At 39.5% G+C, this 12,969-nt stretch overlaps 1 protein-coding gene across 1 annotated transcript in view; it reads left to right on the top strand.

The window, feature by feature from the left end:
- PTH2R (parathyroid hormone 2 receptor) overlaps window positions 1-12,154 on the top strand; it is a 138,807-nt gene extending 126,653 nt beyond the window's left edge. The window contains exons 11-13 of the mRNA XM_070070279.1: window positions 2,456-2,594; window positions 4,177-4,218; window positions 7,017-12,154. Coding sequence (XP_069926380.1) covers window positions 2,456-2,594; window positions 4,177-4,218; window positions 7,017-7,412 — 577 coding nt within the window. The 3' untranslated portion in view covers window positions 7,413-12,154. The remainder of the gene's footprint in view (window positions 1-2,455; window positions 2,595-4,176; window positions 4,219-7,016) is intronic.
- Window positions 12,155-12,969: the final 815 nt, after the last annotated feature.

The following is a 12,969-nucleotide window of genomic DNA, read 5'->3' as shown; positions in this document are numbered from 1 at the left end:
AGAATTCAATTTAGTGTTTAGTTTCTGAGGCCTTACATTATAAATTTCAAAGAGTTTCTCACTTTTAGGTAGATCTATGAAAATTAAATCTGTGTCTCTTAGCCAGTGCAGCGGCTCACTAGGCTAATCCTCCGCCTTGCGACGCCGGCACACCGGGTTCTAGTCCCAGTCGGGGCGCCGGATTCTGTCCCGGTTGCCCCTCTTCCAGGCCAGCTCTCTGCTGTGGCCCGGGAGTGCAGTGGAGGATGGCCCAAGTACTTGGGCCCTGCACCCCATGGGAGACCAGGAGAAGCACCTGGCTCCTGCCTTCGGATCAGCGTGGTACACTGGCCGCAGTGCGCTGGCCGCAGCGTGCCGGCTGCGGCGGCCATTGGAGGGTGAACCAACGGCAAAGGAAGACCTTTCTCTCTGTCTCTCTCTCTCACTGTCCACTCTGCCTGTCAAAAAAAATCTGTGTCTCTCAGTGATAATCCTGCTCTGAGGTTTAATGGAGTATTTAAATTTATATCTACTCATTTCTGTCCCTTCAAACTTATCAAAATGTATTTCAAAAAGCTCATGGAAAATGTGATATGGAAAATTATGCATGTGTTTCAAACTTTTTTGTGGCAAAATAAACTTATCTTCTAATTTCACTTTTCATGAACTGTTTTGAAATACCTTTATATTTCATTCATTGTTAGGCCATTTGTATTTCTTCCTTTGAAAAATGTCTGTTCATACCCTTTGCCCAATTCTTAACCAGATTATTTATTTTACTGTTGAGCCTCTTGAGCTCCTTATGTATTCTAGATGTTAGTTCTTCATCAGATGCGTAATTTGCAAATATTTTCTCCCATTCTGTTATCTGTCTCTTCACTTTGTTTTGTGCAGAAGCTTCTTAGCTTAGTGTAATCCCATTCATATATTTTTGCTTTTACTGTCTGTGCTTCTAGGGTCCTACCCAAGAAATCTTTGCTAGGACCAAAATCTTACAGAATTTCCCCTATGTTTTTTCTCTAGCAGTTTGATGATTTCACCTGGTGAAAGCAACCAACTCAAGATGTGACAGTAACATGGTGGTTAATGTTCAGTATTTTCATTTGCTTAGTGTCCTCCATAACCTCAATTGAGAAAGGAGAGAGAGATATATAGAGAGACAGAGGCAGAAGCAGAGACAGAGGGAGAGAGAGAAGGAGAGGGAGAGGGAGAGGGAGAGGGATTTAATAAAATTAATAAAGTACCAGTCGAGATGCATGCTGAAATTCTATGTGCATAGAAAACAGGGAAAGATTAATTCAAGAACAGAAAGAAAAAGGCTTAAGAGAAATAGTTTTTTTTTAAGTTAAATGAAAATTAGAGATTTTCCAGATTCATTCACATGGGGAGAGTTCACATAGGGAAAGGTGCCACAACAATTGGGCATCTGTTTTCTAAGTAGGACAATGAGTTCCCAAACCATCTGCTCCTTTGTATTTTTCTCATGGCTTTGCCCTTGGATACAGAGCCATTTCTGTGTTTCCAACAATTCAAAGGAGCCCTATCAGTTGGTACACAGCAGAACCATTGCATTAGACATCTACACCTATTTAGAGATCCAGGTGATAATGATGTACAAACAACCATGGGTGTTCAGATGGATTAAAATGCTTTGAAGTTATACAAAGTGTTCTACCAATGTGACGCGATGATGGAAAAAGTGTGCTCACTACTCAGGGTTAGGCAACCCCTTTACCACTTCTCTAGGTGTTTCTGAGTCCTGTCAAGTTGAAACCTAAAGTTAACCTTCACATCATCATATGGAAAAACTCAGGACTCCTCCAAATACACAAGAAAATGTATATGAAGATCCAGTTAAGGGAAATGATGCCAAATAACTTAGTTTGCAAAAAATTACCTAGACAAAATGGAACTGTAGATACTTTGAGATAGAATATTTAACAAAGAATATCTGGAGAAGAGAGGGAATTGACCACATGTAGCTCATAAGAAAATGTGAAGTGTCTCTAAGAATATGCATAATCAATGATAAATGAAGTTTCAAGTGTAAGAAGAAACAAGGGAGCAGCTCATTTTAAAATGCTGCCCGTGAAAGTAAATGCTGTTAACACGGGTGCAAATAATGATTCTGTAAGTCTCAAATACAGAAGTTAAAGACTTGAGACAAGAAATAAAAAAAAATGTAACTTAATAAAAATGGTATCCTTATAAATTGGTATCCACTAAGCAAAAGGAATGGAAGTGAGATGACAGAAATTTTGGGGATACTAATTATGAGATGTGAGAAGAAACTACAGGAGGTAATATAAAAGTGACGGGAAGAGGAAGGAAGGTGAAAAACTAGCAGAAGTGGTGGGATCTGAAGAGGTGGAGAAGAGTCACCTCTAATAGTTCTGCTGTGTTCCAATTTCTCCACACACTGTTGCTACTGAAAGGGACTCTAGCTGATTAATAAAAGGCTTGCCATTCTCTCCAGGAAACTCGCCAAATCGACACTGGTCCTTGTCCTGGTCTTTGGAGTGCACTACATCGTGTTCATTTGCCTGCCCCACTCCTTCACTGGGCTTGCCTGGGAGATCCGCATGCACTGTGAGCTCTTCTTCAACTCCTTTCAGGTAAGGAGTGCTGCGTTGTTGCTTGGTTCTTGTGATTTGCTTCCTCTGCACCCTCCCTGGCAACTCTTTACTCTGCTGTGCTGTCTGGCTTTAATGCACCTGTCTCCCTGGAGCTATGAAAGGGTGATGTTCTAGGGCACCTGTACTTTTCTACTTTATAGCGGTCAGGTTAATCCCCGGAGCACAGCAGGAGCAGATCTGAAGCTGTTTCTCACACACACAAGCCTTGGCAGAGAGATAACAAGGCTCACTGTTGTAAAATATGTAGCACCTGCCCATTAGGGAACTTTGCTTGTATGTATGGAAAATAAATGAGAGCAAAAGAAGGTGAAGGCAGGGCTGAGGAAAATGAAAAGGGAATGGTAGTCAAAAAGAGGAAGAGATCGCTGTCAATGATGTCTCTCATCTGGAGGTGCAATTGTCATTTCTCTTGTGGATTACTTACTCTTTGCCCTGTGCGCTCATTTGCTGTCTCCTCCTGCTGCCTCAAATCTTGTCTTCCCACAATAGTCTAAAGAATCTTAAAAATAGAAATCTGATCCTGCCATTCACTTGCTGAAAATATCCAAAAGCCCCTGGTTGCACTCAGAATAAAATTAAAGTGCCTGTTTCTGGCATACACAGCTCTGCATAGCATGAAACCTGCCTGACTTCTACCCATGCTTCAAGTTGCCTCCTAAGTTTGCACCACGCTATTGCTTCCATATTTGCTGTTTCTCAAGCCTTTGCTGTCTTGTCTCAGAGGCTCACCCTTGTCGTCTCCATTGCCCGGAATGCTTCCCCCCAGTAGTTACATGTCTGACTTCTTAACCTCGTCATTCTAACACTCTAAGCAGCTTAGGGGTCTTCGCTGGGTCTTCCTCTAATATATCCACTCCTTTGTTCTCTTTAACATCACTTATTTTATCTTCATAGTCCTATTGTCTTATATTTTTCCTCATATGGTTGTTTGTATTTCATCTATGTCTCTTATTCCAGAACAGGGATTGTCACACCCAGCAGCTCCCAGCATACCCTATAAATTCAATAGATATTTTTGAGTGAAAGTTGTTTCTTTGGGGCTGGCACTGTGGCATACCAGGAAAAGCATCTGCCTGCTGTGCCGGTATCCAATATGGATACTGATTTGAGTCCCTGCTGCTCCACTTCCAGTCCAGTCCCCTATCAATGCACCTGGGAAAGCAGCAGAAGATGGGCCAAATGCTTGGGTCCTTGCATCTACGTGGGAAACTCAATGAAACTCCTGGCTTCGGCCTGCACAGCTACAGTTGTTTTGGCCATTTGGAGATTGAACCAGTGGATGGAAGATCTCTTTCTCCTTCTCATTCTGTATCTGTGCCTTAAAATGTTGATTCTTTGTGTCCATATACTATTCTATGTCCATAGTTTCCAAAATTCAAAACTTATCTATAAGTATTTTTTAACAAGTCGGGAAGTAGAGGATGAAACATATGTGATCATTGAGTGCTAATATAATTGAAACTAATATAATAGAAATAGCTTTTCAATGATATGTTTTGATACTCTAGTGCAGCAAACTTCATGAATTGCAAGTGGGCTAACATTCTTTTTGGTTTTGCAGGGTTTCTTTGTGTCTATCATCTACTGCTACTGCAATGGAGAGGTAGGTCTGCCTGAAGGAACCCTGGACTCCCCACAAGTCTAGCTCTAAGTAAGCTGTGGTTTAGTCTGTTTTGTGCCACCGTAACAGAATACCTGAAATTGGGTAGTTTATCAAGAGCAGACATTTATTTATTTATTACAGTTTTGGAGGCTTCAGAGTCCAAAGTTGAGAGTTCCACATCTTGTGAGGTTACATCATCCCATGGTAGAAGACAAGAGGGTAAAGGAGAATTTGTGCGAGAGAAACGAAAACATCAGGGGATTAAATTCACAACCTCAAGCTTCTTTTAATTGGCATTAATCCATTCATGAGAGTGGATTCCTCATGACTTAAACATCTCCCATTAGGACCCACCTCTCAATAGGTTACATTGCATTTTGGGATTAATTTTCCAACATGTGGACATTGAGGGCATGTTCAAACCATAGCAGCTGTAAATGACCATCACAATGTGACCTGAATCTCTAGAAGGTTTCCAGAAGTTACAAGACAGAATGGAAGGGGAGAAGGTAGATATTTTAATCATAAATTATCTTGAGAAAGCAAGAATTAGTATAGTTTCTCATCTAGTACTTTTAAATATTGGTTGGAAAACCTGATGTTAAAAAAACCAATTGGTGGCTGGCGCTGCGGCTCAATAGGCTAATCCTCCACCTAGTGGCGCCAGCACACCAGGTTCTAGTCCCGGTCGGGGTGCCGGATTCTTTCCCGGTTTTCCGGGTTGCCCCTCTTCCAGGCCAGCTCTCTGCTGTGGCCCGGGAAGGCAGTGGAGGATGGCCCAAGTGCTTGGGCCCTGCACCCCATGGGAGACCAGGAGAAGCACCTGGCTCCTGCCTTCGGATCAGCGCGGTGCGCTGGTGCAATGCACCGGCCGTGGCGGCCATTGGAGGGTAAACCAACGGCAAAGGAAGACCTTTCTCTCTGTCTCTCTCTCTCACTGTCCACTCTGCCTGTCAAAAAAAAAAAAAAAAAAAAACACAAAACAACAACAACAACAAAAAAAAACAAAAAAACCACAATTGGTTGAAATATACATCAAAAATTGTATGGACAGTGAACTTTATATTTCAGTACCTACTGAAACTTTTATTCTGCTTCAATTTCTATAAGGAATCCAATGTAAGTTGTCCTGCACCAAATCCATTGAAATATTTTCATATTTTTTGAATGATGAGATGATGATGAGGTAGCATCAGTTCATTTAGGAGTTGGCTAGAGAGAAGTAACCTCATTGTATTATTCATATGATGTTGCAGCCTTTAGCATGTTTTATTGTTTGATGACTTGGCCCCTATCTTTCAAAGTTTAAACTTGCTGTAAATCCCTGAAGTGCAAGGACACTTGTTTCTGTCATAACCAGCTGATGCTTCTAACCACATTTAGGGTTTGGCTGTGTTGGCATTGTCCAGGCCCTGTAGAAACAGCTTAAATTAAGTAGTAACTCATTAATTCCCTAATTTACTTCTGTATTTCTTTTGTCTTATGTTGTAGGAGGGGTTAGCAGGTCAGGTGCTTAATTTTTTCCAAGATGAACAAATAGACGTTAGATGCTTCAGGTGATACCAGCTTTCCTGGTTTCCCCATCTCCCATTGAACTTTCCAGTAAGGCCCTTCCAGAAAGTGGCAACAGCAGTAGAATTAAATCTTCAGTAGCAAGAATGGAAGCAAGAGCCCCACCTTAAGACTGCCTACTTTCTATCTACAAAAGAATTCCAACTAATATGCTATGCCTGTTTTTTCATCTAGATCCTTCTTTCCTCATTTTTCCTTTTTCTTTATGGCTACACAAACTGAGAGCATGCTTCATGTTGAGTACTTACCAGGCCCTCTTCATCCTCAGCTGTTGTCAAAGATGCTACATATTAAAATAGTGATAACAAAGTGTTTTCAGTAATACTTGACAGTGGGAGAAAGAGCTGAGGTTCATTTTCATTAGGTCATTCATGATTTGGGCATTTTAAAGGGAGAGTGATGGAGAGGGATCTTGAGGGCTTCGTAGAGTCAGAGCAGTGAAATAATACACAAACTTGTTCAGTGTAAACGTGATTAGGCAGCTGTGTCTGCTAGTTGACAGTTATCTGAGTTAAGGTCCTACCCTTCCACTGAGATTGGGAGACAGAGGTCTTGTCTTTCTCAATGATTATGTTTAGAAAGAGTGGTTCTCAGACCCTTGAGAGAGAAGCTTCTGAGCTGCAATGACTACACCGCATGTATACAGCTGTGCCCCCTTTTAATAAATGCTCTAAGAAAGGGATGTCAGGGGCCCCTCGCTAGCTGTGCGTTGGTCAGTTCAAATGGTGAAATGTCTTGGCAGCACTGAACTTTCTTAGGCACCTTGTGGGGAGCAGAGATCATCTCAGGGGTGTGGCCCTACACTGCTGGATGCCATGCTGGAATTTGGCTGGTCTTGCAGTGCAGGGGTGTGGTGGGGTTGTCAGGTGCAGAGTTCTGAGTTCTCAATGGCACTATGTATTGTTGCTCCTCCAATATGGAATCCTGTTTTTATTCCCTCTTCTCCCATAAATCATATATATGTATATTTGAGTAATTGCTACTTCTGCTTAAATACTTGAACCTTGGAAAAGTCTTTTTACCTCTCAGTTTTCTCATCTCCAAAAATAACAACTATGTTGAAGGTTGGTTGAGGGTGAGAGGGAAAATGTAGTTGAAAAGTCCCCAGCACTTAGAAAAGCATCGTCAATGACCATTACTGTCATTGAACACAAGACAGACGCCCTTGTCACAAGGTTGCAGAGTCTCCATTATGTCTGAGGCACAACATGTTTCCTGTGGTTTAGGTTCAAGCTGAGGTGAAGAAGCTGTGGAGTCGGTGGAATGTGTCCCTCGACTGGAAAAGGATGCCGCCCTGTGGCAGTCACAGATACGGCTCAGTCCTCACCACTGTGACTCACAGCACAAGCAGCCAGTCCCAGATGGCAGCCAGCACTCACATGGTGCTCATCGCAGGCAAAACGGCCAAGCCTGCCCCCAGACAGCCTGACAGCCACGTGACTTTGCCTGGCTATGTCTGGAGTAACTCTGAGCAAGACTGCCTGCCACACACAGTCCAAGAAGAGACCAAGGAAGGTAATGGGAACCAGGGACTGAATATCCCAGTGGATGCATCTTCCAGGGCACTGGAAGTTAATGCAGACACGGACGGATGCAAAAGAGTGACTGAGGATGTTCTGTGAGTCATCGTTTGTGGCTCTGATGAGCTGGTGGATCCGGGTGTGTGAAGGTTGACTGGCACTCTTCTGCTTGAGCCTGATGACTTGCAAATCCAGGGTGAAGATGTTAGTTGACATAAGTTTTCAGGTTCCACTAATTTACTCTTAATAGATACTAACAAAATGAAAGGAGAAGTGTTAGTGGAGTGGTTTCTTGTGTTTTTTGGCAGCAATTTATTTTCCAAATTGATGTGTAATACTTGCTTTGTGATCAGTTTTTCTGCTACTTTTGGATAGAAAACATATCTATTGGGTAGAAAAAGTTTCTGTTGCTTGGCTGTAGCTTTCTCTCATGATTACCACCCTGAATATGTTAGAATTTGGTATGTGTAATTTTCCTTTTAAGAAATCAACACTCTGTTTTTCTCTTTCCCACTTTAATGTATTATTGTTGCATTCATTTTACTTGTGCATCAAGGCATTTAGGAACTGAAAAATGTATGTTGAAAGATTAAAGATCTAAGAACAAATACACACTGGAAAGTTAGTTGGCTGGACATTGTTAAAATAATAAATCTGTGACAATTAATGTCGATTCTTTCTAGGAACAAGGAAAATTGTCAAGAAGAACATTTCACTTATCCATCCTTTATGAATGCTCCCTTATGACAAACCAATCCCTAGGTATCCAGAACTACCTCTTGGTAAATGGTGAATGTCAAAATGTTTTCTTTCAGTGAGCTTGTGTCCACCAACTGAATTTGTTTGTAATTGTTAAAATTGATAGTAAATCACACAGCATCTCTCTTTTTCTTCCCTCTTCTGTTTTTTTGTTCTGTTATAAATGGCAGGGGAATAAATTAAAAGTGTTTAAAAGTTCAATTTGGGGGCCTGGCGCTATGGTATAGTTGTTTAAGCCTCCACCTGTGATACTAATATCTGATATGGGCACCAGTTTGAGTCCCAGTTGCTCCACTTCCAATCCAGCTCCCTGATGATGGCCTGGGAAAGCAGTGGAAGATGGCCCAACATGGGAGACCCTGTACCAACATGGGAGACCCAGAAGGAGCTCCTGGCTCCTCTGTATTTGAATTTGTTTCCAACTGCCGCGGCCATCTGGGGAGTGAACCAGCAGATGGAAGACACCTCTCTATCTTTCTCCCTCTCTCTATCTTTAACTCTACCTCTCAAATAAATAAATGAATTTAAAAAATTAAAAAAATACAATTTGGGTAAGTTTTCTAAAATTTCCTTTTCAATGTACCACATTATTTTGAGAACAATCAAGTTTCCCTCTATGTTCCTAAATTTGTACTTATGAGATGCATGAAGTTTGTATAATTTAAATGAAAGGTTTCTAGGTTTAAAATAAAAGGGAGGTCGGCGCTGCGGCTCACTTGGCTAATCCTCCGCCTAGCGGCGCCGGCACACTGGGTTCTAGTCCCAGTCGGGGCGCCGGATTCTGTCCCAGTTGCCCCTCTTCCAGGCCAGCTCTCTGCTGTGGCCCGGGAGTGCAGTGGAGGATGGCCCAAATGCTTGGGCCCTGCACCCCATAGAAGACCAGGAGAAGCACCTGGCTCCTGGCTTCAGAGAAGCGCGATGCGCCGGCTGCAACGTGCTGGCCACGGTGGCCATTGGAGGGTGAACCAACGGCAAAAAGGAAAACCTTTCTCTCTGTCTCTCTCTCTCTCACTGTCCACTCTGCCTGTCAAAGATTTAAAAAAAAATTAATATTCTCTAGAACAGTGGTACATAATGTTTCATCAAAAATCCTTGCAATAGCTGAGTGGAGCTAATCAGCATTGTATTCATTGTGGAAACTGATAAAGAGCCAGGTAATGATAGAGGTAGAAGCTCCAAGACTTCATTACTCGTCACTACTGCTGTACCTGTTTAGTCAAAAAAAATCATGAAATCAATCAATATCTTAAGCAGGGTGGTTATGCCAGGACCTAATTTACAGGAGTTAGTGCATAATCATGTTTTAAAAAGTGGAACAGGTCACACTTATAGCAGTTATTGTTCCATTACAATTCTGAAATGCAGATAGGCATACATCACTAACTACTCAAACTGATTCCAGTTCTGCTTCCTAAGAGTGATTTTCCATGGCTCTTTGACCCTTTGCTCCTGGCTCTGAACACTGAGTGATTCTTTATGTGGCCACCAAAGATCTGATTGTTGTCTCTAGTTTTTCCTTTTCAAAAATGTCATGCATAAATAGAAGTATTTACTACCTCTTTGAGATCACCTTTAACTTTCACATGGAAGTAAAAACATATTTTTCTTTCTATACCTAACTTCTTTCTTTTAAAAGATGTTCTAATCATGTTGTTTCAAGTGACATTATTTCACTCTTTTATAGCTGAATATTCCATTGCGTGACACCACACACACACATACACACACACACACCACACATCCTTCACACATATCACATATATCAATTCATCAATCGATAGACACAAACTTTAATTCCATTTCTTAGATTCTTTAAATAATGCTGCAATAAACACACGAGTACAGATGTTTCTTTGGCATACTCAGTTCAATTCTTCTGGATATACATGGAGACCTCAAAAACTTAACTGAAAAATGTAATGCAAAGATACGTTTATTTTGCATAAACTTTTTGAAAACCATGCACAGTTTTTCATTATATGCATCTGCTAAAAACTGTTCAAAGAAGCAATAGAGAGATACAGAATCCAGTGATAACTCTATGTCTAGTTTTTGACGGTTCATACTGTTTTTCATAATGGCTGTGCTAATTTACATTCCTAACAACAGTGTATGAGAGTTCCCCTTTATCTGTATCCTCACCAGCATTTGTTATTTGTAATTTTGATAACAGCCGTTCTAACTGGGGTGAGATGATATTGCGAATTCAATTTGAATTTCCCTGATAGTGATGTTGAGCAGCTTTGCATGTACTTACTGGTCCTTTGTACATCCTCTTTTGGGGAACATCTATTTAAATTATTTACTCATTTCATGATCTGTTTTTGCTGCTGTATTGCTTCAATTACCTATGTATTCTGAAAATTAATTCCTTATCAGATGAGCATTTGAAAACATTTTCCTTTATTCTGTAAAAAGTTGACTTCTCACTGTCAATGGTTTCCTTTGCAATGTCACAGCTTTTCAATTTGATGTAATACTCTCCTTTTTGTTTTTGTTGCTTGTCTTTTTGGAGTAATATTAAAAAAATCCATACCCAGATTAATTGTGTGAAGTATTTACTTTATACTTTCTTCTAGCAGTTTCATAGTTTTGAGTCTTGTGCTAAGTGCTTATTCCTTTTTGAGTTTATTTTGAATATGGTGAGAGAGGTTTGTTTTCCCAGCTCTACTGAAAATGTTTTCATTCTCCAGTGCACACATTTGCTGTCTTTTAAAAAATCAGTGGGCTCTAAATATGTTGATTAATTGCTGGGTTCTTTATTTTGTTTCAGTGAACTATGTGTCTGTTTTTATGTCAGTTCCACACTATTTTGGTCACTATCAATTTGAAGAATGTCTGGAAGTCAGGTGTAGTAATGCTTCCAGCTTTGTTCTTGCTCAAGATTGCTTAGGCTATTCAAGATCTTTTTCCGGTTCCATATACATTTTGTGATTGCTTTTCTAGTTCTGTGAAAAAAATGTCATTAGTATTTTGATAAGAACTGCTTTGGATCTGTATATGTGCAGGAGTGGGGGAGGTAGTAGAAATATGTTAACAATATTAATTAATTCATGAACATGTGGTGTTTTTCCATTTGTTGGTATGCTCTTCAATTTCTTTTATCAGTCTTTGGAAATTTTCACTGTAGCTATCATTCATTTTCTTGGTTAAATTTACTCCTAAATATTTTATAGTACTATATTGAATATGAGTGGAGAAAATGGACATTCTTATCTTGTTCTTTATCTAACAGTAAGTGACTTCAGCTTTTTCCCATTCAATGTGAGGTTGGGTATAATTTTGTAATATATAATCTTTATAATGTTGAGACATATTCCTTCTATGTATAATTTAAGGTTATTATGAATGGATATTCAATTTTATCAACGGTTTTCTGTATCTGTTGAAATGATCACACATTTGGTTTTTTTCTGTTGATGTGGCATACTACGTTATCAATTTGTGTATTTTAAATCATCCCTGCATCCATTGGATAAATCTCACCTTATCATGATTTATAACCTTTTTACTGTTCCTTAATTTATTTTGCTACTATTTTATTGAGAACTTTTGAATTTGTGTTCATCCAGGTATAGGTCTCTAGCCTTCTTTTTGTTGTTGCATTTTTGTCTTGTTTTAGTATTAAAATAATGCTGGCCTTGTAGAATAAGTTTGAAAGTGTTCCCTTTCACTATTTCAAAATAGTTTGAGAATAATGGTGATAGCTTTTGTTGTTGTTGAACAAGAAATTTTTATTCTACATTTAAATATTCACAGAACATATTCAGTAACCTATGATTAACCTATGATACTTGCCACATGATACTCTTGCCTTGATGATCAAGCAAACTTAGATTCTTCACCTAAACTAGTGCATTTTGTCTTTAAAGTTTGATAAAATTTCAGTGAAGTTATCTCGTCCTGGAGTTTCCCTTGTTAAGAAACTTATCACTGATCCAATCTCCTTACTCATTATTGACCTGTTCAGGTTTTCCATGTCTTCATGGTTCAATTTTGATACATGATATGCATTCAGCAATGCATAACATTTGGTTTTCCAATTCAGGATAGGATGATTATTCATAATAGTCTTTAATGATTCTTAGTATTTATGGGGTATCAGTTGTCTAACTCAAAGTTCATGACTATTGTATATGTTCTCAACAATGACGATTTCATGTCATTGATCAAGCTTTTATCAAAAGTCTCTTATTTCATTTATTTCTGCTCCAGTCTTTCTTATTTCTCTTCTTCTACTAATTTTTAGAGTATTTTTATTTATGGTTCCTTAAGTTGCTTCACTAGGCTTTTTTACTTGCAATATTCCCCCTCCCCTTTCTTTTTGAGACAACTGGAAGGCATCATGTTGAATGAAATAAATTGGACACAGAAAGGCAAATTCTGCATGTTCTCTCTTACATGTAGAGCTAAACCTTTTAAAAGGAAAAATTTTTTAAAAAAGAAAACCTGTGTGTATCGGTACTGTGCAAATACAGTTTTGTTAAACTAATGGTTAAGAAAGCTAAACTACTATAGTCTTAATGATCTGTGATTACTTTGATATTTATTGTATGTGGGTGAAATGGTCCTCTTTTCATTTGACTACTATTTATAGCCCTTGCTTACATTGCCATTACAAGCCCTGCACATCCCTGGCATAGGAAAAGACCCCAGAAGCAAAGGCAATCAAAGCCAAAATTGACAAATGAGATTACAACAAACTGGAAAGCTTTGCACTACAAAAGAAACACATAGCAAAGTGAAGACTGAATGAGGGAACATTTTTGCAAACTATGCAACTGATAAAGGATTAAAATCCAGAATATATGAAGAGTTCAAGAAACTCAACAACAATAAAACAAGCAATCCACTTAAGAAATGGGCAAAGGACTTGAACAGACATTTTTCAAAAGAGGAA

Source organism: Oryctolagus cuniculus, chromosome 3 (assembly GCF_964237555.1).
Source record: "Oryctolagus cuniculus chromosome 3, mOryCun1.1, whole genome shotgun sequence".
Classification (NCBI taxonomy): Eukaryota; Metazoa; Chordata; class Mammalia; order Lagomorpha; family Leporidae; genus Oryctolagus; species Oryctolagus cuniculus.
This window is presented reverse-complemented; position numbering and strand designations above follow the sequence as displayed.